General features: G+C 52.7%; 1 protein-coding gene across 2 annotated transcripts; it reads left to right on the forward strand.

Moving 5' to 3' along the window:
- Positions 1–1,059: 1,059 nt before the first annotated feature.
- Positions 1,060–26,053, forward strand: MAP4K1 (mitogen-activated protein kinase kinase kinase kinase 1). Of its 2 annotated transcripts, XM_064381347.1 has the most exons (32): positions 1,060–1,274; positions 1,446–1,503; positions 1,619–1,709; positions 2,773–2,837; positions 5,256–5,311; positions 5,401–5,448; positions 5,623–5,665; positions 5,756–5,828; positions 7,299–7,430; positions 8,706–8,768; positions 8,879–8,960; positions 10,054–10,170; positions 10,413–10,491; positions 12,189–12,247; positions 12,325–12,368; positions 12,446–12,493; positions 14,113–14,155; positions 14,592–14,754; positions 14,834–14,916; positions 16,184–16,268; positions 17,137–17,213; positions 17,306–17,366; positions 18,685–18,793; positions 18,896–18,954; positions 19,150–19,253; positions 20,376–20,550; positions 20,872–20,934; positions 21,148–21,237; positions 21,322–21,392; positions 22,280–22,335; positions 23,366–23,447; positions 25,874–26,053. In XM_064381347.1, the coding sequence occupies exons 1-32, from the start codon at positions 1,176–1,178 to the stop codon at positions 25,904–25,906; spliced, it is 2,511 nt and encodes an 836-aa protein (XP_064237417.1). In that variant the 5' UTR covers positions 1,060–1,175; the 3' UTR covers positions 25,907–26,053. The 2 variants fall into 2 exon arrangements, with proteins under 2 accessions (XP_064237417.1, XP_064237419.1); XM_064381349.1 differs by lacking the exon at positions 23,366–23,447.
- Positions 26,054–26,117: the final 64 nt, after the last annotated feature.

Genomic DNA, 26,117 nt, shown 5'->3' on the forward strand with positions numbered 1-26,117 from the left:
TTCGCAGGCGCAATTGGCGCGTGCGCATTCGCTCCACTCGAGCTGGACGGACAGCGTGAGAAAAAGCCTACTGTATCCTAGTGCGCAGGCGCCTCTCGTGGCGCCGGGGCGGGGCTAAACTTTTCCCGGGCCTCACAGTCCCAGTTCCAGTGCCGGGGGCGTGGGAGCGTGCGCGCGCAGTCCCCGGGAAGCTGCCGGAGCTCTAGCGGCGTGCGCGCGCGTTGTATTGCGTGCGGCCATAAAGCCACCGAGCCCTGCGGGAATGCACGCCGCAGCCCTCCCTTTAGGTCATGGCCAAGTTCCGAGGGAGATGCCCTCTGTGGTCCCTCTTGCCTCAGGCCTGGGCCCCCGGTGCAGGATCCTGAGCTTTCCAGTTTCAAATCCTGGCCCTTGGTCCCCAGCTCCTGGAGGAGGGTCCCACAAAGCTATTGTTCTCTGCCGGGCAGGGGCTGGGGTGATGGCTCCTGGACTTCCCCGGATCGCGCCCCGTCTCCATTAGGTTCCGGTCTTGGAGCTGAGGGCGAGCGTCCCATCTGTACAGCCATGAATTATATATTATGTTCAAGTTTTGTACACTGCAGGCGTACAAAATACAGTTACGTGCCATGTATGTGGAGGTATATGCCCTGAGTACATCCACGTGTGTACTCTGCACACAGATATCCTGGCATATGCACGTCTACACGCCTGCGCACTACAGAGGAGGTAACCTAAGTGCACATATGTGCCAGGTGACCAGGCATGAACACTGCATAGCCATCCCTGTGCAGACTTGCTGCCTTCAGGTTGTGACCAAACCTTCAAGCACCCCGCAGAGGTTTAGCCATTCTAGGAGACGGGGGCGGGGGTTCCAAGGCACCCCTCACCCCAAGTTACAATTAAGATCATTTGCATCACATTTACATCCAGCCCCGGGCCTTGGGGGTTAAGGATGGTCCCTTGGGTCCCAAGACGAGCTGCCCCTCAGAGGCTCTCAGAGCCCAGGGGACGGGGGTGGAGCCCGTTGCACAGCCCTGCAGTGCAGCTGGGGCAGGAAGCGAGAGTGAGGTGGGGGGAGGCCACAGCCCGCGGAGGCAAGGCGGGTGCAGGCCTTCTGGGGACGGAGGGAGGTGCCAGAACTTGAGCCCTGAGGCCCTGCTGGCCCCTGGGCGCAGGCCCAGCTCCGGCCCCCAGGGATGGACCTCGTGGACCCTGACATTTTCAATAGAGACCCCCGGGACCACTACGACCTGCTGCAGCGACTGGGTGGCGGCACATATGGGGAAGTATTTAAGGTGAGGAAGCCCCTCCATCCCCAATACCCTTAAACCAGTGACCTTTAAGGCAGGCCTCGGTAGGGAGGAGGCTGCAAGAGGGGGGTCCCAGTCCTTGGCCTTGACTCAGGGATGCTGAGGAGAGACTCCGGCAAATGGAACCTGCCTGACTGCCAACTTCCCCTTTGCAAGGCTCGAGACAAGGTGTCGGGGGACCTGGTGGCACTGAAGATGGTGAAGATGGAGCCTGGTGAGGAGGGAACCCGGAGCTCCTTCCCCACGTCCCCAGCTTGGCCTCCTGGGAGACTGGGATCTCCTCCCGTAGCTCTCTCTGTGCAAGCTGCCTTTTCTCTCCCGCCCTCCAGACGACGATGTCTCCACCCTTCAGAAGGAAATCCTCATGTTGAAAACTTGCCGGCATGCCAACATCGTGGCCTACCATGGGAGTTATCTCTGGTGATGAACCTCGAACCTCAGACCCACCCTGGCACCCAGCCCAGCCCCTAACTCAGAGCCCCTGTTTGTTGATGGCGGCACCCTCAGTTCTTTCTTGTTTTTTGCTCTGTTGCCCAGGCTGGAATGCAGTGGTGCCATCTCGGCTCACTGCAACCTCCACCTCCCGGGTTCAAGCAGTTCTCTGCTTCAGCCTCCAGAGTAGCTGGGATTACAGGCACCTGCCACCACGGCCAGCTAATTTGTGCATTTTTAGTAGAGCAGGGTTTTTCCATGTTGGCCAGGCTGGTCTGGAACTCTTGTCCTCCTAATCCACCTGCCTCGGCCTCCCAAAGTGCTGGGATTACAGGTGTGAGCCACCGCGCCTGGCCTTGACACCCTCAGTTCTAACCTTGAACCTCCATTTCTCACCATAACCCAACCTCCCATCCTGGACTCCTGTTTTTAACTGGTCTAACCCTACCCTGATCCCCACTCCTAAGTCCCGCTTTTCTGACCAGAGCAGCCTCTAATCTAATCTCCAATCCCAAATTCCCATTTCTGACCAAGAGTACACCAGACTGATCTCTTCATAACTGAATCTGAAATCAACCTCCTTGAAACCAATCTCTCATCATTCTGCCCTTTGGTTCCCCCAGTTTCACGCTCTGCTCCTTTCATTTAAACTCCTAAATTCCCTGATCCTCAAATTAATATTCCGGATGCCCCAATAATGACCTCTGCTCCCCAGAGGTGCCCTGGGCCCCTTTATCCCCCCAAAACCTCCACAACCCGTGAGATCTCTGCCCTGTCTCCTGGGTTGGCATGGGATGGCAGAGGGGTCCCACCCAAAGACCTAGGTTCGAGTTGAGTTGCCCCACACACATTTCCTGTCTGAGCCTTAACTTCCTCGTCTGTAAAATGGGAATGAAACAGCCTCACTCTGGTAGACAGGAGAGATGGAGTGATGAGAGCTGTTACATTAAAGTTCTTACTGAACTAGAACAAGACAGAAGCAAACCAGGGGCTTTCCTGGAAATAAGAATGTATTACTGCTATTACTATTCTGATTCTTGGACCATTGCAGGTTGCAGAAACTCTGGATCTGCATGGAATTCTGCGGGGCTGGTTCTCTCCAGGATATCTACCAAGGTTAGAGAAAGGACAAGGGGTTCCAGGCACCCCTCCCACCCCCATGCCCCCACCCCCAAATTCACCTCTTCCATTTCTGTGTGTTTGTCTCATGGGAACTGTCTTTTTGGGCCATATTTCAAATTCCTGGGCTCAACTGATCCTCTTGCCTTGAGCTCCCAAAGTGTTGAGATTACAGGCTTGAGCCACTGTGCCTGTTTTTGTTTGTTTGTTTGTTTGTTTTTTTAATATAACCTCTGGGCCAGGTGCAATGGCTCACACCTATAATCCCAGCACTTTGGGAGGCCAAGATGGTCGAATCATCTGAGGTCAGGAGTTCAAGACCAGCCTGGCCAACATGGTGAAACTCTGTCTCTACTAAAAATACAAAAAATTAGCTGGGCGTGGTGGCAGATGCCTGTACTCCCAGCTACTTGGGAGGCTGAGGCAGAAGAATCGGTTGAATATGGGAGGCAGAGGTTGCAGTGAGCCAAGATGGCACCACTGCACTCCAGCCTGGGCAACAAGAGCAAATATCTGTCTCAAAAAAAAAATATATATATATATATATAGCCTCTAACTCCTTCCAGCCCTAGACCTCAAATGTTAGAAAAGGAAGGACTTCATTAAGAAGTCCTCAGGAGGGAAACTGAGGCCCACAGAGAGGAAGTGAATCCCACAGACCTGAGCTCTGACGGCCTCTCTGTCTCTCTGTCTCTTCTGCCTGTCTCGTCACTCCTCTGAGTCTCTCTCTCTCTCTTTCTTTTTTTTTTTTTTTGAGAATGGAGTCTCGCTCTTTTATCTAGGCTGGAGTGCAGTGGCACTACCTTGGCTCACTACAACCTCCGTCTCCCGGGTTCAAGCAATTCTCCTGCCTCAGCCTCTCGAGTAGCTGGGACTACAGATGCCAGCCACCATACCTGGCTAATTTTTGTATTTTTAGTAGAGATGGGTTTCACCGTCATGGCCAGACTGGTCTTGAACTCCTAACCTCAAGATCCACCCACCTCGGCCTCCCAAAGTGCAGGGATTACAGGCGCGAGCCATGCCTGGCAGATCTGTCTCTTTCTAAACTTTCCCGACATTTTGCTCTCTGACCTCTGTCTTTGTCTCTGTCTCATTTTTTGTTTTTTCAATTCTGTTCCTTCTGTGTGTGTCATGTGCAATCTGCCCCTGTTTCTCTTTGTCTCTCTCTGTCTCTGTGTCTCTGTGCCTTTCTTCATTTTGCAAAGTCACATCACGCCCTTGCTCAGAGCCCTCCCACAGCTTCCATTTCCCTTGGAGGAGAAGCCCAGACTTCTCATCAGGGTCCACCCAGGCTGGCTGACCTTACCTCCTCCCACTTTCCTCCTCCTCCTCCACTCCGCCGCACCCACTTTGCGGCTCTCCAGACCCACCAGGGACTCTCCCACCCCGGGCCCTGCACTTGCTGTTGCTGCGGGTCCCACTCGAAGTGGGAGCCCTCACGTCTTCACCCGCTGTCACCTTCACAGAGCAGCCCTGACTGACCACCTGTGGGAAATGTCATAGCCCCTCCCACGCACATCTTTCTTGTTTTATGTTTCTTCTTGCTGTCTATCAGCATCTGAGGAACTACATCATTTTCTGCTTAATAAGTATCTTGCTTACTTTTTTTTTTTTTTTTTTTTTTGAGATCGAGTCTCGCTCTGTCGCCCAGGCTGGAGTGCAGTGGCACAGTCTCAGCTCACCACAACCTCTGCCTCCCGGGTTCAAGAGATTTTCCTACCTCAGCCTCCTGAGTAGCTGGGATTACAGGTGCGTGCCACCATGCCCAGCTAAATTTTTTTTTGTCTTTTTAGTAGAGACGGGGTTTCATCATGTTGGTCAGTCTGATCTTGAACTCCTGACCTTGTGATCCGCCTGCCTCAGCCTCCCAAAGTGCTGGGATTACAGGCGTGAGCCACAGCACCCGGCTATATTTTTACTTTCTTTTTTATTTTTTTGAGATGGAGTCTTGCTCTGTTACCCAGACTGTAGTGCAGTGGTACGATCTCAGCTCACTGCAACCTCTGCCTACAGGGTTGAAACAATTATCCTGCCTCAGCCTCCTGAGTACTTGGGATTATAGGCATGCACCACTATGCCTGGCTAATTTTTATATTTTTAGTAGAGATAGGGTTTTACCATGTTGGCCAGGCTGGTCTCGAACTCCTGACCTCAAGTGATCCGCCTGCCTCGGCTTCACAAAGTGCTGGGATTACCGGCATGAGCCACCACACCTGGCCTATTGGCCTCTTTTATTTGCATCACTGCCTCTCTCTGTCACTGACCACCCCACCATCTCCCCCTTCCCCTGATCCCATCCTGCTTCCCATCTCCCTGTGGCACCCTCTTAGCTGGTGTGGGGGGGGCAGGACTCCCCAGCCCAGGTTCCCTGGCTCCATCCAATGCCTGGCCTGGCCGGGGTGACCTTTGCAGTGACAGGCTCCTTGTCAGAGCTCCAGATTAGCTATGTCTGCCGGGAAGTGCTCCAGGTGAGGAGAGGCCTGGGGATTCTTGGGTGGGGGTGGGCCCCACTCCAGCCCCCAGACACTCACAGCGCCCTTGTCCAACCTTATCCCAGGGACTGGCCTATCTGCATTCACAGAAGAAGATACACCGGGACATCAAGGTGGTCTGGGGGTACAGGGGTGCTGTTGGGGGGTTGGGCCCAGGAGATGGGAGTGGCATTTGGGGGCCTCAGGGATCAGGGTAATTTGAGCTGTGGGGTGGGGTGGGTGGGGTGGGGTAGCACTGGGCTGAGGAAAGAGTCTCTGCAGCCTCCCATATCCCCTCTCATTCCCAGGGAGCTAACATCCTCATCAATGATGCTGGGGAGGTCAGACTGGGTGAGTAAGGCTGAGGGTTGTGCAGGGGGGCTGATTGTGGGGCTGGAGGCACAGTGGACCCCAGATCACTGTGTCTCCCTCTGCTTCCAGCTGACTTTGGCATCTCGGCCCAGATCGGGGCAACGCTGGCTAGACGCCTCTCTTTCATTGGGACACCCTACTGGTGAGGGGCGCCCAGCGGGCAGCTAGGGGTGGAGTGCGGGCCAGTGGCTTTTCCCACCTGGTTCCCTGGGAACCTCCTTCCTAGCTCCGTGCCCCTGTCTCTTCCTTTCTCCACTGGAGATTCTTTCATTCTCTCTGGGTCTCTCTTGAGTTTTCCATTTCTCCCTTTCTCTTTCTGCCTCTTTCTGCCTGTTCCTCTCGGTGATTGTGTTGATTTTTATGTTGATTTCTCTGTCCCTCCATACCCATTTCTGTCTTTTTCCTCTAGCTCAGTTTGTAGCACTCTCTGTCTCTTCGCTCTGTCTCTCTCACTCTCTCTCTTCGCTCTGTCTCTCTCTCTGTCTCTTCGTTCTGTCTCTCTGTCTCTTCGTTCTGTCTCTGTCTCTTTGTTCTGTCTCTCTCACTCTGTCTCTTCACTCTGTCTCTCTCTCTGTCTCTTCGTTCTGTCACTCTGTCTCTTTGTTCTGTCTCTCTGTCTCTTCGTTCTGTCTCTCTCTCTGTCTCTTTGTTCTGTCTCTCTGTCTCTTCGTTCTGTCTCTCTCTCTGTCTCTTTGTTCTGTCTCTCTCACTCTCTGTCTCTTCGTTCTGTCTCTCTCTCTGTCTCTTTGTTCTGTCTCTCTGTCTCTTCGTTCTGTCTCTCTCTCTGTCTCTTTGTTCTGTCTCACTCTCTGTCTCTGCCTTGCTATCTTTTTGTTTATTTGTTTATTTTTAGATTCAGGGTCTTACTCTGTGGCCCAGGCTGGATCTCAGAGGCATAATCAAGGCTCACTGTAGCCTAGAACTCTTGGGTTCAGGTGATCCTCCCACCTTAGCCTCCCAAGTAGCTGGGACCACAGGTGTGCAGCATGACACCTGGCTAATTTTCAAAATTTGTATAGAGATGGGCTTTTTTTTTTTTTTTTTTTTCCTTCAGATGGAGTTTTGCCCTGTCACCCAGGCTGGAGTGCAGTGGCATGATCTCAGCTCACTGCAACTTCCGCCTCCCAGGTTCAAGCAATTCTCTGGCCTCAGCCTCCTGAGTAGCTGGGATTATAGACGCATGCCACCATGCCCGGCTAATTTTTGTATTTTTAGTAGAGACAGCGTTTCACCACATTGAGCAGGCTGGTCTTGAACTCCTGACATCAGGTGATCTGCTCACCTCAGCCTCCCAAAGTGCTGCAATTACAGGCATGAGCCACTGTGCCTAGCTGAGATGGGGTCTTGATAAGTTGCCCAGGCTGGTCTCAAACTTCTTGGCCTAAGCCATCCTCCTTTTTCAGCCTCCCAAAGTGCTGGGATTACAGGCGAGAGCCACTGCACCTGGCCTGCATCTTTGTCTTCATCTCCCTCTGTCGGTCTTTACTCCTATCCCTCTGTCTCTCCGTCTCTCTGTGTGCTGCGTCTCCCCTCACCTCCTTCTGCTTCTCTGCCCCTCCTCCCTTTCCTGTCCCCATGCTACCTCTGGCTCTCTGAGCATGTCTGCCCCCAGGATGGCTCCAGAAGTGGCAGCCGTGGCCCTGAAGGGAGGATACAATGAGCTGTGTGACATCTGGTCCCTGGGCATCACGGCCATCGAGCTGGCGGAGCTACAGCCACCGCTCTTCGACGTGCACCCTCTCAGGTAGGCAGGCGTGGGGTCCCCAGGCCCAGAGATCCTGCCCAGCCCTGGTCTGAAGCCACCTCAGCTTCCGCCTTCCACAGCAGGAACGCCCAATTCAGGGACTGCCACTTGAGCCTACCTTAGTGTGTGCCTCAGCTCTATTTTTAAAATTTAATGTAATTCGGCTGGGCGCGGTGGCCCACGCCTGTAATCCCAGCACTTTGGGAGGCCGAGGTGGGTGGATCACGAGGTCAAAAGATCGAGATCATCCTGGCCAACATGGTGAAACCCGATCTCTTAAAAAAATACAAAATAAAAATAAATAAATAAATAAAATTTAATTTAATTCAATTTATTTATTTATTTATTTAAGATGGGGTTTCACCATAATGGCCAGGCTGGTCTTGAACTCCTGACCTCAGGTTATCCGCCCACCTCAGCCTCCCAAAGTGCTAGGATTACAGGTGTGAGCCACTGCGCCCCGCAATTTATTTTTTTGTTATTTTATTTTTTAATTTTTTTGAGATGGAGTCTTGCTCTGTTACCTAGGCTGGAGTGCAATGGCAGATCTTGGCTCACTGCAACCTCTGCCTCCCGGGTTCAAGCAATTCTCCCGCCTCAGCCTCCTAAGTAGCTGGGACTACAGGTGCGTGCTACCATGCCCAGCTAATTTTTGTATTTTAGTAGAGAGGGGGTTTCACTATGTTGGCCAGGATAGTCTTGATCTCTTGACCTCGTGATCCATCCGCCTTGGCCTCCCAAAGTGCTGGGATTACAGGTGTGAGCCACCGCACCCGGCCAACTATTATTATTTTTAGAGACAGGATCTCACTCAGTCACCCAGTCTGGAGTGCAGCCCCATGATCGTCCCTCACTTCAGCCTTGGATGCTGGGGCTCAAATGATCCTCCTGCCTTAGCCTCCCACGTAGCTGGTCCTACAGGCGAGCATTGCCACACCCAGCTATTTAAAATTTTTTTTTGGTAGAGATGAGGGTCTCATTATGTTGCCCCGGCTGGTCTCCAACTCCAGGGCTCAAGCTGTCTTCCCACCTTGGCCTCCCAAAGTGTTGGGATTATGGGCATGAGCCACTGCACCTGGCCTTGGCGTAGCTCCATCCGCCATAAATGGCTTCCATTAGGAGAGGCACCCTGGTGCACTGCAAAACCCGAAACTCACTTCCATTCTGTTTCTCACTTTGCCCTCTGCTGACCTCAGTGCTACTAGGAACCCCTCAAGCCATGAGGTCTGGCCCCCTTGACGTTCTGAACCCCATGTCCTTTCCCTACCATTCTAGAGTTCTCTTCCTCATGACCAAGAGTGGCTACCAGCCTCCCCGACTGAAGGAAAAAGGCAAATGGTATGAGAGGGTGACAGGAGGGAGGGGAAGCGAGGGCAGGGCTGGGGCTGGGTGGCCTGATGGGAAGGTCTCTGGTCCCCTCACCCAGAACCTGGCTTTTTCTTCCCAAGGTCGGCTGCCTTCCACAACTTCGTCAAAGTCACCTTGACTAAAAGCCCCAAGAAACGACCTGGCGCCACCAAGATGCTCAGTGTAACCCTCCCTTCCCCAGGAAGCCCCCCCCAGACCCTCAGCCCAGGATTCCCTGGGACCTTCCACAGCTCCCGAGATGGACTCCCGCTCTTGTTGCCCAGGCTGGAGTGCCGTGGCACGATTTTGGCTCACTGCAACCTCCGCCTCCCGGGTTCAAGCGATTCATGTACCTCGTATCCGAGGACATGGATAACTTTGTTCCACATAGCTCCCGAGGCCTTTCCAAAGTCCCCAGTGCCTCAGAACTTCCCAGGACTAGCCCCCACCACCAGAGACACTCTGGGTTGTACTCCAGACCTTTCCCAGAGCCCCTGAGTTCCTGGAACTCATAAATTTCTAAGGGATTCAAGACTTGTTCCTGGGTGTCCTCTTCAATCCCTGGGGAACCACTGTCTCTTCCAAGACAACTGTGGAATTCTCCCAGCCCCACTCTGAGAACCCTAAATTCTTCTAATTCCTTGAAACTTCTTAGAATCCCCCAGGCCGGCTGGGCACAGTGGCTCATCCCCGTAATCCCAGCACTTTGGGAGGCTGAGGCAGGTGGATCACTTGAGGTCAGAAGTTCAACACCAACCTGGCCAACATAGTGAAACCCCATCTCTAGGAAAGATACAAAAATTAGCCAAGTGTAGTGGTGCATGCCTGTAATCCCAGCTACTTGGGAGGCTGAGGTGGGAGAATTGCTTGAGTCCAGGAGGCGGAGGCCATAGTGAGCCGAGATAGCACCACTGGACTCCAGCCTGGGTGACAGGGTAAGACCCTGTATATATATAAAAAAAAAAATTAGCTGGGCATGGTGGCATGAGCCTCTAATCACAGCTACTCGGGAGACTGAGGGAGGAGAATCGCTTAAGCCCATGAGATGGAGGTTGCAGTGAGCCGAGATTATGCCTAGGTAACAGAGCAAGACTGTCTTAAAAAAAAAAAAAAAAAGAATCCCCTCAGGCCTCTGAGTTCCCTGGATTTCCCCATCCTCTCCCTCCACTGGCTCCTTCTCCCTGCCCAGATTCCTTTAGCCCATCCCCAAGGCCCTGCACTAGCCCTCTCTGTCCACACCAGCCCTCTGGACACGGTCACCTCTTCCCTCCCCCAGCATCAACTGGTATCCCAGCCTGGGCTGAACCGAGGCCTCATCCTAGATCTTCTTGACAAACTGAAGAATCCTGGGAAAGGACCCTCCATCGGGGACATTGAGGATGAGGAGCCCGAGGTGAGAGCCTTGGCTGACGAGCACTGGCGACCTCGTGGTCTTTCTCAGGCTGTGCCCGCTGCACAGCCTGAGAAAGGAGTGGCTTCCTGCCACCTCTCTTAGGGGGAAAGCAGGGTGGGAAGATGGGGAATGTGGTATACAAGGCTGTGTGCCCAGAAGGTTACAAGAGAGCAGATGGACCCCTGGCAGGGTAGAACCTGCTTTGGGGTTCTAAGCCCTGACGTGACTGCCCCTCTGCCCAGCTACCCCCTGCTGTCCCCCGGCGGATCAGATCCACACACCGCTCCAGCTCTCTGGGGATCCCTGATGCAGACTGCTGTCGTGAGTAGAGAATCCCTATGTTCGGGGACACCTGACCCTATAATAGACCTAAGAGACCCCCTTCCCTTACCATCAGACCACAAAGAGATCCTCAGCATCATCTGATCCTATAACAGACCCAATCTCATCAGCACGTGACCTACAAAATTACTGTAGAGGCTGGGTGCGGTGGCTCACACCTGTAATCCTAGCACTTTGGGAAGCCAAGGTAGGTGGACTGTTTGAGATCAGGAGGTTGAGACCAGCCTGGGTAACATGGTGAAACCCCGTTTCTACTAAAAATACAAAAATTAGCCAGGCGTGGTAGTACACACCTGTAGTCCCAGCTACTTGGAAGGCTGAGGTGGGAGGATTACTTGAACATGGGAGGTGGAGGTTACAGTGAGCCAAGATCGCACCACTGCACTCCAGCCTGGGTGACAAGAGTGAGACCATCTCAAAAAAAAAAAAAAAAAATGACCATAGAATCCCCAGGGAGACCTCAGAAATCTCATCAGAACCTTGATACCCAAATGGATCCTGAAAATAAACACTGTGTAATTACAGTGAGCCCCCAACTTCCTGATCCCAAATCTTACTTGTTTATTTTTTTTGTGACAAGTTCTTGCTCTGTTGTCCAGGCTGGAGTGTAGTGGCATGATCACAACTCACTGCGGCCTCAAACTTCTTGGGCTCCAGCAATCCTCCCATCACAGCCTCCTCAGTAGCTGGGACTACAGGCTTATCCACCACACTTGGCTAATTTTTTTTTTTGAGATGGAGTCTCACTCTGTTGCCCAGGAGTGCAATGGTGCGATCGTGGCTGACCACAACCTGTCTTCTAGGTTCAAGTGATTCTCCTGCCTCAGCCACCCGAATAGCTGGGATGATAGGTGCACACCACGATGTCCAGCTAATTTTTTTACCTTCTTTCTTTTTCTTTTTTTTTTTTTTTGAGACAGAGTCTTGTTCTGTCACCAGGCACCAGGTTGGAGTCCAGTGGCATGATCTCGGCTCACTGCAACCTCCACCTCCTGGGTTCAATCAGTTCTCCTGCCTCAGCCTCCCAAGTAGCTGGGACTACAGGTGCGTGCCACCATGCCCAGCTAAATTTTGTATTTTAGTAGAGATGGGGTTTCACCATGTTGGCCAGGATGGTCTCGATCTCTTGACCTCGTGATCCGCCTGCCTCGGCCTCCCAAACTGCTGGGATTATAGGTGTGAGCCACCGCACCCAGCCTAAGTTTTGTATTTTCAATAGAGACAGGGATTCACCATGTTGGCCAGGTTAGTCTTGAACTCCTGACCTCAGGTGATCCACCCACCTCAGCCTCCCAAAGTGTTGGAATTACAGGTGTAAGCCACCTTGCCTGGCCACTTGGCTAATTTTTAATCATTTTTTGTAGAGATGGGGTCTTGCCATGTTGTCCAGGCTGATCTCAAACTCATGGGCTCCAGCGATCTGCCCGCCTCAGTCTTCCAAAGTCCTGGGATTATAGGTGTTAGTCACTGCACCCGGTCTTCATCCCAAACTTGACCCCCAAATGAGACCCTTGTAAACCAAGACCCCTCTCTGAAAGGGACAGTTCCCTGTGATCCTTTGCAGTCCCTAAGATCCTGACTGCAACCCCCCCGATTCTACTCTTTCTGTTCTTAAAGCCGTCTCACTACCCCTTGCCCCCAGCTCACTGTGGGCTATCTCCCCCTAACCACCCTAGGGCGGCACATGGAGTTCAGGAAGCTCCGAGGAGTGGAGACCAGACCCCCAGCCGAAACGGTGAGATGCTGCCCTCCACTCCCCGCCACACCCCTTGCTTCCCCGAGGCCTCTGTTGACCCTTTTCCTACTCCACAGGCTCGCCTACAGCCCACCAGAGACCTCAAGAGCAGCAGCCCCAGGTCAGGGACCCCAGGGAGGGCGGTAAGGGTCTGGGATGTGTGCAAGGCCCCCAAGGCTCATACCTGTCACCCTTCAGGAAGCAACTGTCTGAGTCGTCCGACGATGACTATGACGACGTGGACATGTAAGTGAGGCCATGCCTGCAGCTCGGCAGGCACCACCTCAGCCCCCACCTTCCTATAAGCCCCCGACATGACCTTTCCTCTACTCCTGACCCCACTGCACCCCTGCCTGTCTTCCAGCCCTGAGCCCTGAGTCCTGACCAGACCCTCAATGCAGCCCCCTGGGCCCTGTGCCCTAACCTCACCTCCCTTAACCCTTCACCTCCAACCCCTGACGGCCAACCTGATCCCAGCTCCAGCTCTTACCTTCCTTCTACCTTCTAGTTTTTTTTTTTTTTTGAGACGGAGTCTCGCTCTGTCATCCAGGCTGGAGTACAGTGGTGCAATCTTGGCTTACTGCAACCTCTGCCTCCCGGGTTCAAGCAATTCTCCTGCCTCAGCTTCTCGAGTAGCTGGGATTACAGGCACATGCTACCATGCCCAGCTAATTTTTGTATTTTTAGTAGAGATGAGTTTTCACCATGTTGGCCAGGATGGTCTCAATCTCTTGACCTCGTGATCTGCTCACCTCGACCTCCAAAATGCTGGGATTACAGGTGTGAGCCACTGTGCCCAGCCCCTTCTACCTTCTTATACAATCTTTGACCTGACCCCCAATGTCAGGCCCCCACCTGCTCGCTACCCCAGAGCTGACCCCATTTCCTTCTAGAATGTACTGCTGCTCCAATCATCTCTGACTCCACCCAAAGTATCCTGCATGACCCTGGACCCTCAGCCACGTCCTAGTCTGAAGCTCCTCCCACATGTCACTCTCACCCCAGACCCACCCCAGCTGTCAGCCCCAGCCCTCAGCTTTTTCTGACTTTTTTCCTACTCTCAAGCTGAAACTTGGCACCCAGAAATTTCCCCAAGGCCGGATGCTGAGCTCCAGATCCAGACCCAGCAGTCAGCCCAGGCCCCCATGTTCCCCAGTCCACAGGCAGACTCAGGCTCCAGGCGCGTGCACTCGCTCCGCCCATCACATGTGACAGCCTGTGTGTGGTGCCAGCACAGGGAGAGCTGGGCCACAGCACTGATGTCACCTGTGGCACTAGGGTGGCGTAAAGATGCCAAGCCGTGGTGCACTGTCGGCACTCCACCTCCAAGAGCTGCTGTTACTGTCATTCATCCTATTTTTTGAGACAAGCTAATCATTTTTTGTAGAGATGGAGTCTCGCCATGTTGTCCAGGCTGGTCTCAAACTCATGATTTGCTTCAGCGCCCAGGCTGAGTGCAGGGGTGCCATGACGGCTCACTGCAGCCTCAACCTCCCAGGCTCAAGCGATCCTCCCACTTCAGCCTCCTGAGTAGCTGGGGCCACAGGTGCTTCCTACCACGCCTGGCTAATTTTTAATTTTTTTGTAGAGATAGAATCTCACTGTGCTGTCCAGGCTGGTCTCAAACTCCTGGGCTCAAGCCATCTTCCTGCCCTGGCCTCCCAAAGCACTGTGATTATAGGCATGAGCCACCATGTTCGGCCTGGTTATTAATCCTTTAACCCTCAGCTCCAGCCAGAATCAGTCACCCGTTAAGCCTCCTCACCTCAAACCCCAGTCCCAGGCCTCCAGCCCAGAACCACGCCATCTTCCCCGAGTCCTTGTTTCCCAGGCCTCCAGCGATTTAGCCCATCTTTGTGTTTCAGCCCTACCCCTGCAGAGGACACACCTCCTCCACTGCCCCCCAAGGTAATGCCCTGGGCCAGAGCTGGGAGGATGGGGCCTCAGGGCTGCTGGGGGCCAGCAGGCCAGGTCCTTAGATGCTGGGATACTGGGCTCTCCAGGGCAGGGAATCGGGGAGACCAGGATGATGGCTACATTGGCATCTGGAAGTGGCATCCCTCAACCTCAGGGTGGGATTCAAAATATTTAGCCTCTTGGACACTGGTCAGTAGCTGGTCCCAGGAAGCCCCTGCTGTATCCAGCCTTAACTTATTAGTTTCTAGAGTGTGTTGATGTCTGGGCTGGGGGTGTCAGGGGAAGGCTGGAGGGGGCGCAAGATGTTGTGGGGAGGCTCAGAGCCATGGCTGTTAGTTCTAGTGGAGGCAGGGACTGGAATTGCAAAAGGGTGCCCTCTCTGAGATCATCTGATGTATTTCCCCATGCTCCGTTCCTGTCTCCAAAGCCCAAGTTCCGTTCTCCATCAGATGAAGGTCCTGGGGGTATAGGGGATGATGGGCAGCTGAGCCCGGGGGTGCTTGTCCGGTGTGCCAGTGGGCCCCCACCACACAGCCCCCGTCCTGCGCCTTCCCCATCCACCAGCAGCCCCCATCTCACCGCCCATTCAGGTAATGGGACAGGCTGGGGTCGAAAGTGGGAAGGGGTGGGGGGTATTGGGGGCTGATTTTCGCGCCTAACCCTTCTCAGAACCCTCACTCTGGAACCCACCCTCCTGGGAGCTCAACAAGCCCCCACTCCTGCCCCCCAAGAAGGAAAAGATGAAGAGAAAGGTGAGGTTCAACTCTGCTGAGGACTCGAACCTCTGAACGGGGCTGCCTGGTGGGGTGAGGAGGGGGTGGCAGGACTGACAGTAACAGGTGACATTTGTTGAGCACTTCTCTGTGCCCAACTCTGACCTGCGCCTGGCTCTTTTTTTTTTTTTTTAATATTTTTAAAAGGGTATTTGAGGCTGGGTGTGGTGGCTCATGCCTGTAATCCCAGCATTTTGGGAGGCTTAGGTAGGTGTATCAAGAGGTCAGGAGTTTGAGACCAGCCTGGTCAGCATGGTGAAACCCTGTCTCTACTAAAAATACAAAAAATTAGCCGGGCATCGTGGCACATGCCTGTAGTCCCAGCTACTCAGGAGGCTCAGGCAGGAGAATCGCTTGAACCCGGCAGGCAGAGGTTGCAGTAAGCCGTGATCGCGCCACTGTACTCCAACCTGGGCCAGGTGTGGTGGCATGCACCTGTAATCCCAGCTACTTGGGAGGCTGAGAAGAATTGCTTGAGCCTAGAAGGTGGAGTTTGCATGCAGTGAACCAAGATTGCGCCACCGCACTCCAGCCTGGTGACAGAGTGAGACTCCATCTTCAAAAACAAAACTGATGGCTGGCCTTGGTGGCTCACACTTGTAATCCTAGCACATTGGGAGGCTGAGGCAGGTGGATCACATGAGGCCAGAAGTTCAAGACCAGCCTGGACAACATAGCAAAACCCCATCTCTACTAAAAATACAAAAATTAGCTGGCTGCGGTGGCTTGTACCTGTGGTCCCAGCTACTTATAAGGCTTAGGCACAAGAATCGCTGGAACTTGGGAAGCAGAGGTTGCAGTGAGCTGAGATCATGTCATTGCATTCCAGCCTGGGCAACAGAGTGAGACTGTCTTTTTTTTTTTTTTTTTAAGACGGGGTTTCACCATGTTGGTCAGGCTGGTCTTGAACTCCCGACCTCAGGTGATCTGCCCGCCTTGGCCTCCAAAGTGCTTGGATTACAGGCGTGAGCCACCACACCCGGCCCAAGACTGTCTTAAAAAAAAAAAAAAAAAAAGTTGATGATTTAGAATAGTGGAAGAAAAACTAAAAAAAAAAGAAAAAACTGAAAAGAAAACTCAATATATGAAAAAGTATATTACAGAGGTAGATTATGGGAAATTACACCAAGGTAAGAGGTAGGATTTGAATCCTGACACTCTTGCTCCAGAGTCTTAACCACTGTTCCTTCCTGTTCTCTGCTCTCTTTGCTGGATCTGCTGCCGGGCTCCGCCACGGCCTGCCCAGGGATGCGCCCTTCTGGTGAAGTTATTCAATGGCTGTCCCCTTCGGATCCACAGCACAGCCGCCTGGACACACCCCTCCACTAAGGGTGGGCATTTGGGAGGGTCAAGGAGATCCTGCAGGGAATGGGGGAGCAAAAGCAGGGATGGGGAGGAGCCTAAAGAAGGCACAAAGGCAGGGAGGGGAGGAGCTTAATGGGGACAGGGCGTGGCCAGGCTGAAACAGGGACGGAGCTTGTTACATTCAGGATTTGGTGATCAAAGATGCATAGAGGGCAGCCAGGTGCAATGGCTCACGCCTGTAGTCCCAGCACTTTGGGAGGCTGAGGGAGTGGATCAGTTGAGGTCAGGAGTTCAAGACCAGCTTGACTAATATGGTGAAACCCTGTCTCTACTAAAAATAAAAAACATGGGTCGGCCAGGTGTGGTAGCTCATGCCTGTAATCCCAGCACTTTGGGAGGCCGAGGCGGGTGGATCACCTGAGGTCAGGAGTTCGAGACCAGCCTGACCAACATGGAGACACCCTGTCTCTACTAAAAATACAAAATTAGCTGGTCATGGTGGTGCTTGCCTGTAATGCCAGCTACTTGGGATGCTGAGGCAAGAGACTCATTTGAACCTGAGAGGCAGAGGTTTCGGTGAGCTGAGATCATACCATTGCACTCCAGTCTGGGCAACTAGAGCAAAACTCCATCTCAAAAAAATAAATAAATAAAAATTAAAAAGAAAGAAAGAACCACCAGAACATGGATAGTCAAAGGGAGGAAGAATGAGACTGGCTTGAGGGACTGTCTGCTCTGGGTTTGTTTGGGGAAACAGAGGCTGGGAGTATTGGTTTGGAGAAAGAGTAGAGGGTCAGAACTGGTGCCAGAGTGCCAGTGTTTAAGGTCAGACAGGTGGGGATCTGGGAGGCCCCAGGATGGTGTCGGTCCCAGCGTCCTTGTCTGTGCCTCCAGACCAGCACCTGCTCCTGGGGGCAGAGGAAGGCATCTTCATCCTGAATCGGAATGACCAGGAGGCCACGCTGGAGATGGTGAGGAACCATACCGGGCTAGGGCAAGGGCAGGGGCTGGAGTCGGGGGTTGCTGGGGTGTCACCAGAACTGCGTCTCCCACTTCCCTGCAGCTCTTTCCTAGCCGGACTACGTGGGTGTACTCCATCAACAACGTTCTTATGTCTCTCTCAGGTCTGACTGTGGGCAGTGGGTGGGATGGGGTCAGAGGTTAAGGGTTCAAGGGTTTGGGGGCTGGGAAGTAGATGGGCACAGCTGAAAAAAAAAAACTTAGACTCCCTGGTCACAAAGTCCTAGGTTCAAATCCCAGCCACTTTTTCACTGTGCTCCCCTAGCCTCAGTTTCTCCATCTGTAAAATGGGGTTCACAGTAGTCCTCACCTCTCAAGTCAGTTTTGAGGTAGTGTCTACAAGAAATTAGTCTTTTTTTTTTTTTTTTTTGAGATAGTCTTGCTCTGTTGCCCAGTCTGTATGGAGTGCAGTGGCACGATCTCGGCTCACTGCAACCTCTGCCTCCTGGGTTCAAGTGATTCTCATGCCTCGGCCTCTCGAGTAGCTGGGATTACAGGTGTGCACCACCACACCCAGCTGCGTTTTGTATTTTTAGTAGAGATGAGGTTTTACCATGTTGGCCAGGCTGGTCTCAAACTCCTGGCCTCAGGTGATCCGCCTGCCTTGACCTCCCAAAGTGTTGGGATTACAGGCGTGAATCACTGCACCTGGCCTTAAATTAGTCTTTTTTTTTTTTTTTTTTTTTTTTGAGACCAACAAGTCTCACTCTGTTGCCTAGGCTGGAGTGCAGTGGCATGGTCTTGGCTCACTGCAACCTCTACTTCCCAGGTTCAGGTGATTTTTGTGCCTTAGCCTCCCAAGTAGCTGGGACTACAGGTGTGAGCCATCACACCTGACTTTTTGTGTTTTTGAGACAGAGTCTAGCTTTGTTGCCCAGGCTGGAGTATAATGGTGCAATCTCAGCTCACTGCAACCTCTGCCTACTGGGTTCAAGTAATTCTCCTGCCTCAGCCTCCTGAGTACCTGAGATTATAGGTGGCCGACACTGCGCCTGGCTAATTTTTGTATTTTTAGTAGAGACAGGGTATCACCATGTTAGTCAGACTGGTCTCAAACTCCTGACCTCAGGTAATCCGCGCCTCGGCTTCCCAAAGTGCTGGGATTACAGGCGTGCGCCCAGTCTTAAAACTTTATAATATGTGTAACTTCATCTGACTGGTTATATGTCCACAGTTTCTGATGTTGCTACAAACACGAGGATAGAGATCGTATTCACCAGAGCCAAGCACAGCAGGCCTGCCTGCAATGGGCCTTTAATCTATGTGGAGTGAGAAATGAATGAATGAATGAAAAATACTTGAAACTTGCAGGCTTAGGATTTTCAGACAAAGGGATGGGACCCAGGGAAGGGATGGAGGAAAGGAAGTGGTATATGGGATCCTATAACTGCCTGCTTCCCCCCACATACACACATACTGCAGGAAAGACCCCCCACCTGTATTCTCATAGCATCCTGGGCCTGCTAGAACGGAAAGAGACCAGAGCAGGAAACCCGATCGCTCACATTAGCCCCCACCGGCTACTCGCAAGGTACCAGCTCCCAATGAATGGCACCACAGAGACTTATAATTCCCCCACTCCCACCCCTGCCTCGTGCCGTCCTACCCCGCTACACACCTACCTATTCTACAGGAAGAACATGGTTTCCACCAAGATCCAGGACACCAAAGGCTGCCGGGCTTGCTGTGTAGGTGAGAGAGCTTCACGGTGTGCAGAGTGGGTGGGGCTGGGCCAGTGGCGGGGCTTGGGCTGCATCCACCCAAGAAGGTTACAGAGTTTAGGCAGCGTGTCCAGAGCCCAGAAGATGGTGGTACTGTGGGCCTTGTGGGAGGATGGCGAGGAGGGGAGAAGACATTGATCCTGACTCATCCTTGCCCACGCCGCAGCGGAGGGTTCAAGCTCTGGGGGCCCGTTCCTGTGCGGGGCATTGGAGACGTCCGTTGTCCTGCTTCAGTGGTACCAGCCCATGAACAAATTCCTGCTCGTCCGGGTAAGGGGGCTTCGGAGGGTGCTGGGAACTCTGAAGAGTGGGTGGAAAGGGCCTTGCACCCTTTGCGCTTCTCTCGAGAGCTCCATGAAGGCCTACCTCCATCGAGGTCCCGCCCCAATCCTCCGAGGCCCCGCCCACTTGCGGTCTGCGCTGGAGCCTCGCCGTTCTGTGGCCATCCTGATCTTTAAGCTCCGCCCCCACACCTGGGCCTAATTATTCCTCAGGCTCAATGCTGCCACTCCCTGGGTCTCCTAGGAGAGCCCATTTAGGGCCTGTCCCTTTGAGTCTCTAAGCAGGTTTTGCTATCTTTGGGGCCCTGCCCTTCTATTGCCAAGGTGGTACGCCCCCACATGGAAGCCACACGCACTCGGAGGCCACTCCCTCGCTTCCACGGACGCACCAGACCTCACCCCCACCGACTTTTTTTTTTTTTTGAGACGGAGTTTCGCTCTTATTACCCGGGCTGGAGTGCAATGGCACCATCTCGGCTCACCGCAACCTCCGCCTCCCGGGGTTCTAGCAATTCTCCATCCTCAGCTTCCTGAGTAGCTGGGGTTACAAGCGCGTGGCACCACATGCCTGTATTTTTAGTAGAGACAGGGTTTCTCTATGTTGGTCAGGCTAGTCTTGATTTCCCGACCTCAGGTGATCCGCCCGCCTCTGCCTCCCAAAGTGCTGGGATTACCGGCCTCTTTTTTGAGAGGGACTCTTGCTTTGTCGCTGCCCAGGCTGGAGTGCAGTGGCTTCATCTTGTCTCACTGCAACCTCCGCCTCCTGGATTCAAGTGATTTCCCTGTTTCAGCCTCCCGAGTAGTGGGATTACAGGCATGTGCCACCACACCCAGCTAATGTTTTGGCATTTTTAGTAGAGACGATGTTTCAAGCCCTGTTGGCCAGGCTGGTCTCGAACTCCTGACCTCAGGAGATCCGCCCTTCTCGGCCTCCCAAAGTGCTGGGATTATAGGCGTGAGCCATCGCGCCTGGCACCCCATGACATTTCTAGATCGCATCCTCCAAGACTCAGGGCCCTGGTTCGGAAGTCCCTGGCCGGCTCCAAGCTACGCCCCCTGAGGCCCGGTCCTGAGCCACCCGCGAGCCCGCCCTTCCCTGTGCGGCCCGCAGCAGGTGCTGTTCCCACTGCCGACGCCTCTGTCCGTGTTCGCGCTGCTGACCGGACCAGGTTCTGAGCTGCCCTCTGTGTGCATCGGCGTGAGCCCCAGGCGGTCGGGGAAGTCGGTGCTCTTCCACACCGTGCGCTTTGGCGCACTCTCCTGCTGGCTGGGCGAGATGAGCACCAGTGAGTGGGGCGAAGTCTCGCTAAGGGCGAGGCTGCTGGGGGCGGAGCTTACATGTTCGGAGGGGCGGGGATGGAGGCGGGGCTTCACTTGGCCTGAGGCACTACCGAACTGAGAAAGGGCTGGAAGGGCCGGGAAGGGATAATGGCAGGTTTTAGTTAATTGGGGAGATTGATGATGGGGTGGGATCGGGATGGTAGGCGGGGCTTAGCCTACTTGCTTGGGAATTGAGGCAGTGGCTAAAGCAGAGGTACTGGCCTTCTGGGGGTGGTGGGGAAAGGGGAACGGAGTGGGGTCAGTCCTTAACGCACACTCCCAAACAGAGCACAAGGGACCAGTGCAGGTGACCCAGGTAGAGGAGGATATGGTGATGGTGTTGATGGACGGTAAGAACCCTCCTCCCTCCCCTTCCTCCCCAGCCCTCCAGCTGAGGTCCCTAGATCTCTGCCTCCGAACTTGTACTTCTCACAACCCCCGGAGCCCCTCTCGGCCTTGCCCCTGTCCCACATAGCTTTCAAACTGAATTTATGGATCGGTCCTTTAGTGACTCTCTAAGCCTTGCTCACAGTTCTTAAAACCCTCTCTCTATCCCCTTCCAGGCTCTCTGAAGCTAGTGACCCCGGACGGGGCCCCAGTCCGGGGACTTCGCACACCTGAGATCCCCATGACAGAAGCGGTGGAGGCCGTGGGTCTGTGCAGGGACGGGACAGCCTAGGATCAGGGGTGGGTGCTCAAGTGATCCCCAAGGGTAACGGGCATTGCTTTCTCCTCAGCTATGGTTGGAGGTCAGCTTCAGGCCTTCTGGAAGCATGGAGTGCAGGTGTGGGCGCTAGGCTCGGATCAGGTAAGCCCCTCCATCCAAGCCCCACACCCTGTCACCCAGCCTCAGTCATCACATTCATCAGATGGGCTCCGAGAACTCCTGAGTTAGAGTGTGAAGTCCTGGAGGGGAAGCATCTTCCAATTTCAGTTCAGACAGATCCCCTTCTTTGCCCCAGGATTAAATATATATATATATAAAATATATATGTGTATGTATGTATATTTTATTTATTTATTTATTTTGAGACAAAGTCTCGCTCTATCGCCAGGCTGGAGTACAGTGGCGCAATCCTGGCTCACTGCAGCTTCCATTTTCCTGTTTCAAGCAATTCTCCTGCCTCAGCCTCCTGAGTAGCTGGGATTACAGGCACGCACCACCACGCCCGGCTAACTTTTTGTATTTTTAGTAGAGACGGGGTTTCACCATGTTGGCCAGGATCTCTTGACCTCGTGATCCGCCCACCTCGGCCTCCTAAAGTGCTGGGATTACAGGCATGAGCCACTGCGCCTGGCATATGTATATTTTTGAGACAGAGTCTCACTTTGTCACCCAGGCTGGAGTGCAGTGGCACGATCTCGGCTCACTGCAACCTCTGCATCTCACCGCAACTTCTGCCTCCTGGGTCCAAGCGATTCTTGTGCCTCAGCCTCCCAGGTAGCTGGGATTATAGGTACCCACCACCACACCTGACTAATTTTAGTGTTTTTAGTAGAGATGGGGTTTCACCATATTGGCCAGGCTGGTCTTGAACTCCTGACCTTGTGATCCGCTTGCCTTGACCTCCCAAAGTGCTGGGATTACAGGCATGAGCCACTGCGCCTGGCTCCTTGCCGTCTTTAAGGGTGCCATGTTTGTGGGCACAGTGGCGATGTCTTCCAGGCACTGAGACGCACACTTTTTCTCCCTAGCTGTTACAGGAGCTGAGAGACCCTACCCTCACTTTTCGTCTGCTCGGCTCGCCCAGGTATGTTATGGGGTGGCGGGGAGCAGAAGGACCTGGGAGGGGCTTCTGATGTGAAGAGAGCATTCTGAGGTATCCTCAGCAAGGTATCTCTAGCCTGGACAGTGTGTCAACTGGTCACCCTGCCTCATTCCTGCCCCCTGGAGTCTATTCTCTGCACTGCAGCCAAGGGAGCATTTTCTTTCCGTTTTGTTTCTCACTGTGCCCCCAAGCTGGAGCTCAGTGGTGTGAACACGGCTCACTCAGTATCTGGAACTACAGGCATGTGCCACATGCCCAGCAGTTTGTTTGTTTAATTATTTGAGATGGAGTTTTGCTCTTGTTGCCTAGGCTACAAAAATTCGCAGCTGCTCCCAATGTAAATGCAGACTTGTAATGAGTGGGAACCTTCAGCTGGCCCTTTGGGCATAAAAAAAAAAATCAAAAATTAGCTGGGTGTAGTGGCACGTGCCTATAATCCCAGCTAGTTGGGAGGTTGCGGCATGAGAATCACTTGAATCTGGGAGGTGATGGTTGCAGTAAGCCAAGATCACGCCACTGCACTCCAGCCTGGGTGGCAGAGCGAGACTCTGTCTCGAAAAAAAACAAAAACAAAAACAAAAACAAATTTCACCAGTTGTCCTAGTGATGCCTATGATAAAATATATGTATTTTCTGGTCCAATATCATAGGTTGCATTTAGGAGTCATGTTTCTTTACTATTTAGCCTGGAACAATTATTCAGACTTATTTTGTCTTTCAAGAGCTTGTTTCAAGAGTAAAGGAAAGTTGTTTTCTAGAATGTTCCTTGACTGGTGTTTGAGGTTTCCAGGTTCTGCATTTGGGCCAGTAATACCGCAGAAAGATGTCTTTCTCAGCACATCATTTCAGGAAGCACACGCGACATTAGTTTGTCTTGTTACTGGTGATATTAACTTTGATCATTTGGTTAAGGTAGAATCAGCCAGTTCTCTCCACTGTAAAGTTGTTTTTTTTTCCTTTGCTTTTCTTTATTATTATTATTTTTAAGGCAGGGTCTCTCTCTGTCACCCAGGCTGGAGTGCAGTGGTGCAATCATGGCTCACTGCAGCCTCGACCTCCTGGGCTCAATCAATCCTCCCACCTCAACCTCCCAGGTACTGGGACTACAGGCACATACCACTATGTCTGGCTTACTTTTCTATTTTTTGTAGAGATAGGGTTTCGCCATGTTGCTCAGCCTGGTCTGGAACTCCTGGACTCAAGTGATTCACCTGTGTAGGCCTCCTCAAGCGCTGGGCTTATAGGCATAGGCCACCGCACCCAGCCTCTATTTTCATTGTAATAATAAATATCTTTTGAGGGAGATTAAGACTATGTAAATAGTCTGTAAATATGCTGTTTCTCATCAGGTTTTTCACCCACTAGTTTTGTTGTTTTTTGTTTGTTTTTCTTGTTGTTTTGAAATGGAGTCTCACTCTGTCAGCCCAGGCTGATCTTGCCTCACTGCAACCTCTGCCTCCCAGTTTCAAGCAATTCTCCTGCCTCAGCCTCCTGAGTAGCTGGGATTGCAAGTGTGTGTCAGCACGCCCTGCTAATTTTCGTATTTTTAGTAGAGGCGGGGGTTTCGCCATGTTGGCCAGGCTGGTCTCGAACTCCTGGCCTCAAGTGATCCTCACGCTTAGCCCCCTAGAGTGCTGGTATTACAGGTGTGATACCAGCCTGGCCCACCCACTAGCTTTAGAATCAATTGATGATTTTTCCCTGAATCTGTTATTGTTAGGTGGTTACTAACAATAAATGGTAATTTTCTGATTGTATCTTTCCTTCTGCATGTGTTAGTTGGCATTCTACTCTAGAGAAGAGCTGTGTCTTCTCCATCCCTTCTTTCTTTATACCAGCATGGTCTCATGCATTTTTATTGTATTCTGTGGGTTATAGTCTATTGCTATCATTATTTATTTATTTATGAGACGGAGTCTGGCTCTGTCACCCAGGCTGGAGTGCAGTGGCGTGATCTCAGCTCACTGCAACCTCCGCCTCCCAGGTTCAAGCAATCCTCCTGCCTTAGCCTCCCACGTAGCTGGGATTACAGGTGCTCACTACCATGCCTGGCTAATTTTTGTGTTTTTATTTATTTGAGATGGAGTCGCACTCTATCACCAGGCTGGAGTGCAGTGGCGTGATCCCGGCTCACTGCAACTTCTGTTTTCTGATTTTAAGCAATTCTCCTGCCTCAGCCTCCCAAGTAGCGGGACTATACGCATACACCACCATGCCTGGCTAATTTTTTTTTTTGAGACAGAGTCTCACTCTGTCACCGGGCTTGAGTGCAGTGGCACAATCTCGGCTCATTGCAACCTCCGTCTCCCGGATTCAAGCAATTCTCCTGCCTCAGCCTCCCGAGTAGCTGGGACTACAGGTGCGCGCCACCATGCCCAGCTAATTTTTGTATTTTTTTTTAGTAGAGACAGGGTTTCACCATTTGGCCAGGATGGTCTTGATCTTTTGACCTCGTGATCCGCCTGCCTCGGCCTCCCAAAGTGCTGGGATTACAGGCATGAGCCACCATGCCTGGCCCAATTTTTGTATTTTTTAGTACAGATGGGGTTTCACCATATTGGCCAGGCTGGTCTCGAACTCCTGATCTCAAATGATCCACCTGTCTAGGCCTCCCAAAGTGCCGGGATTACAAGCACTGGACTGCGCCCAGCTTTGTCATTATTTTGAGGCACAAATAGTCTCAGATTTAGCCAGTGGGAAGCACTTTAGGTAGCCCCTGTATCCTTTCGATATACCAGAAGGGTCATTTTAAAATCCAAGTCTGATCGTGTCACTCTCTCCCTGCTTAAAATCCTCCCATGGGCCGGACACGGTGTCTCACGCCTGTAATCTCAGCACTTTGAGAGGCCGAGGAGGGCGGATCACAAGGTCAGGAGGTGGAGACCATCCTGCCTAACATGGTGAAACTCCATGTCTACTAAAAATACAAAAAATTAGCTGTGCATGGTGGCATGTGCCTGTAATCCCAGCTACTAGGGAGGCTGAGGCGGAAGAATCGCTTCAATCTGGGAGGCGGAGGTTGCAGTGAGCCGAGATTGTGCCACTGCACTCCAGCCTGGGTGATAGAAGGAGACCCCATCTTAAAAGAAAAAAATCCTCCCGTGGCCTCAAGATAAAGACTCAATCCTGGCCACAGCTCACAAAGCATGACATCTCCAGCCACGTCCCAGCCTTCCTCCCGCCTCAAATGCTTTGCACAGGCTGTTCTCCCCTTTCACCAAGTTCCCTCCTAATCCTCCTTCAGGCTGCACCACGCATTCTCTGGGGCAGTCTGGGCTGATCTCCTGGGTTAGGTTTCCTTGCCACGCATGCTGTGCGGTTTTGCCCTCATGTAATTCACTGATTCATGTTGACCTCCTTCTCTAGAATGTGAGCTTCCCAAGGCCGGGGACCACATCTGCTCGTTCACTGCTATAGTTCAGCATGGGGCTGGGACAGTCTCTATTAACTACTGTGTGAATGAATGAATCAATGAACATATGAATGAATAAATGAACTGACTTCTCCCTTCCTTCCGCAGGCCTGTAGTGGTGGAGACACGCCCAGTGGATGATCCTACTGCTCCCAGCAACCTCTACATCCAGGAATGAGTTCCTAGGGGGGTGTTAGGAGTTAGTCCTTGCACCCCCCTTCCCCATAGGCACACTGGTGGTCATGGCATGTCTTCACCTCCCAATAAACGTGACTTTAGCCTCCCCCATCATCGTGTTTTTCTTGGGGGAAACCATTTCTGGATGCCCACTTCTCCAAAATTTCAACAACCC

The sequence above is a fragment of the Aotus nancymaae genome, unplaced genomic scaffold (genome assembly GCF_030222135.1).
Source record: "Aotus nancymaae isolate 86718 unplaced genomic scaffold, 86718_ANA_hifiasm-v0.15.2.pri h1tg000028l, whole genome shotgun sequence".
Taxonomy (NCBI): domain Eukaryota; kingdom Metazoa; phylum Chordata; class Mammalia; order Primates; family Aotidae; genus Aotus; species Aotus nancymaae.

Coding starts and splice junctions, on each gene's coding strand:
- MAP4K1 (XM_064381347.1), top strand. CDS start 1,176: ATGGACCTCGTGGACCCTGACATTTTCAATAGAGACCCCCGGGACCAC. Junction 8,961..10,053: donor GCGCCACCAAGATGCTCAGT/GTAACCCTCCCT, acceptor TCCCTCCCCCAG/CATCAACTGGTATCCCAGCC. Junction 22,336..23,365: donor CGTCTGCTCGGCTCGCCCAG/GTATGTTATGGG, acceptor TCTGTCACCCAG/GCTGGAGTGCAGTGGTGCAA.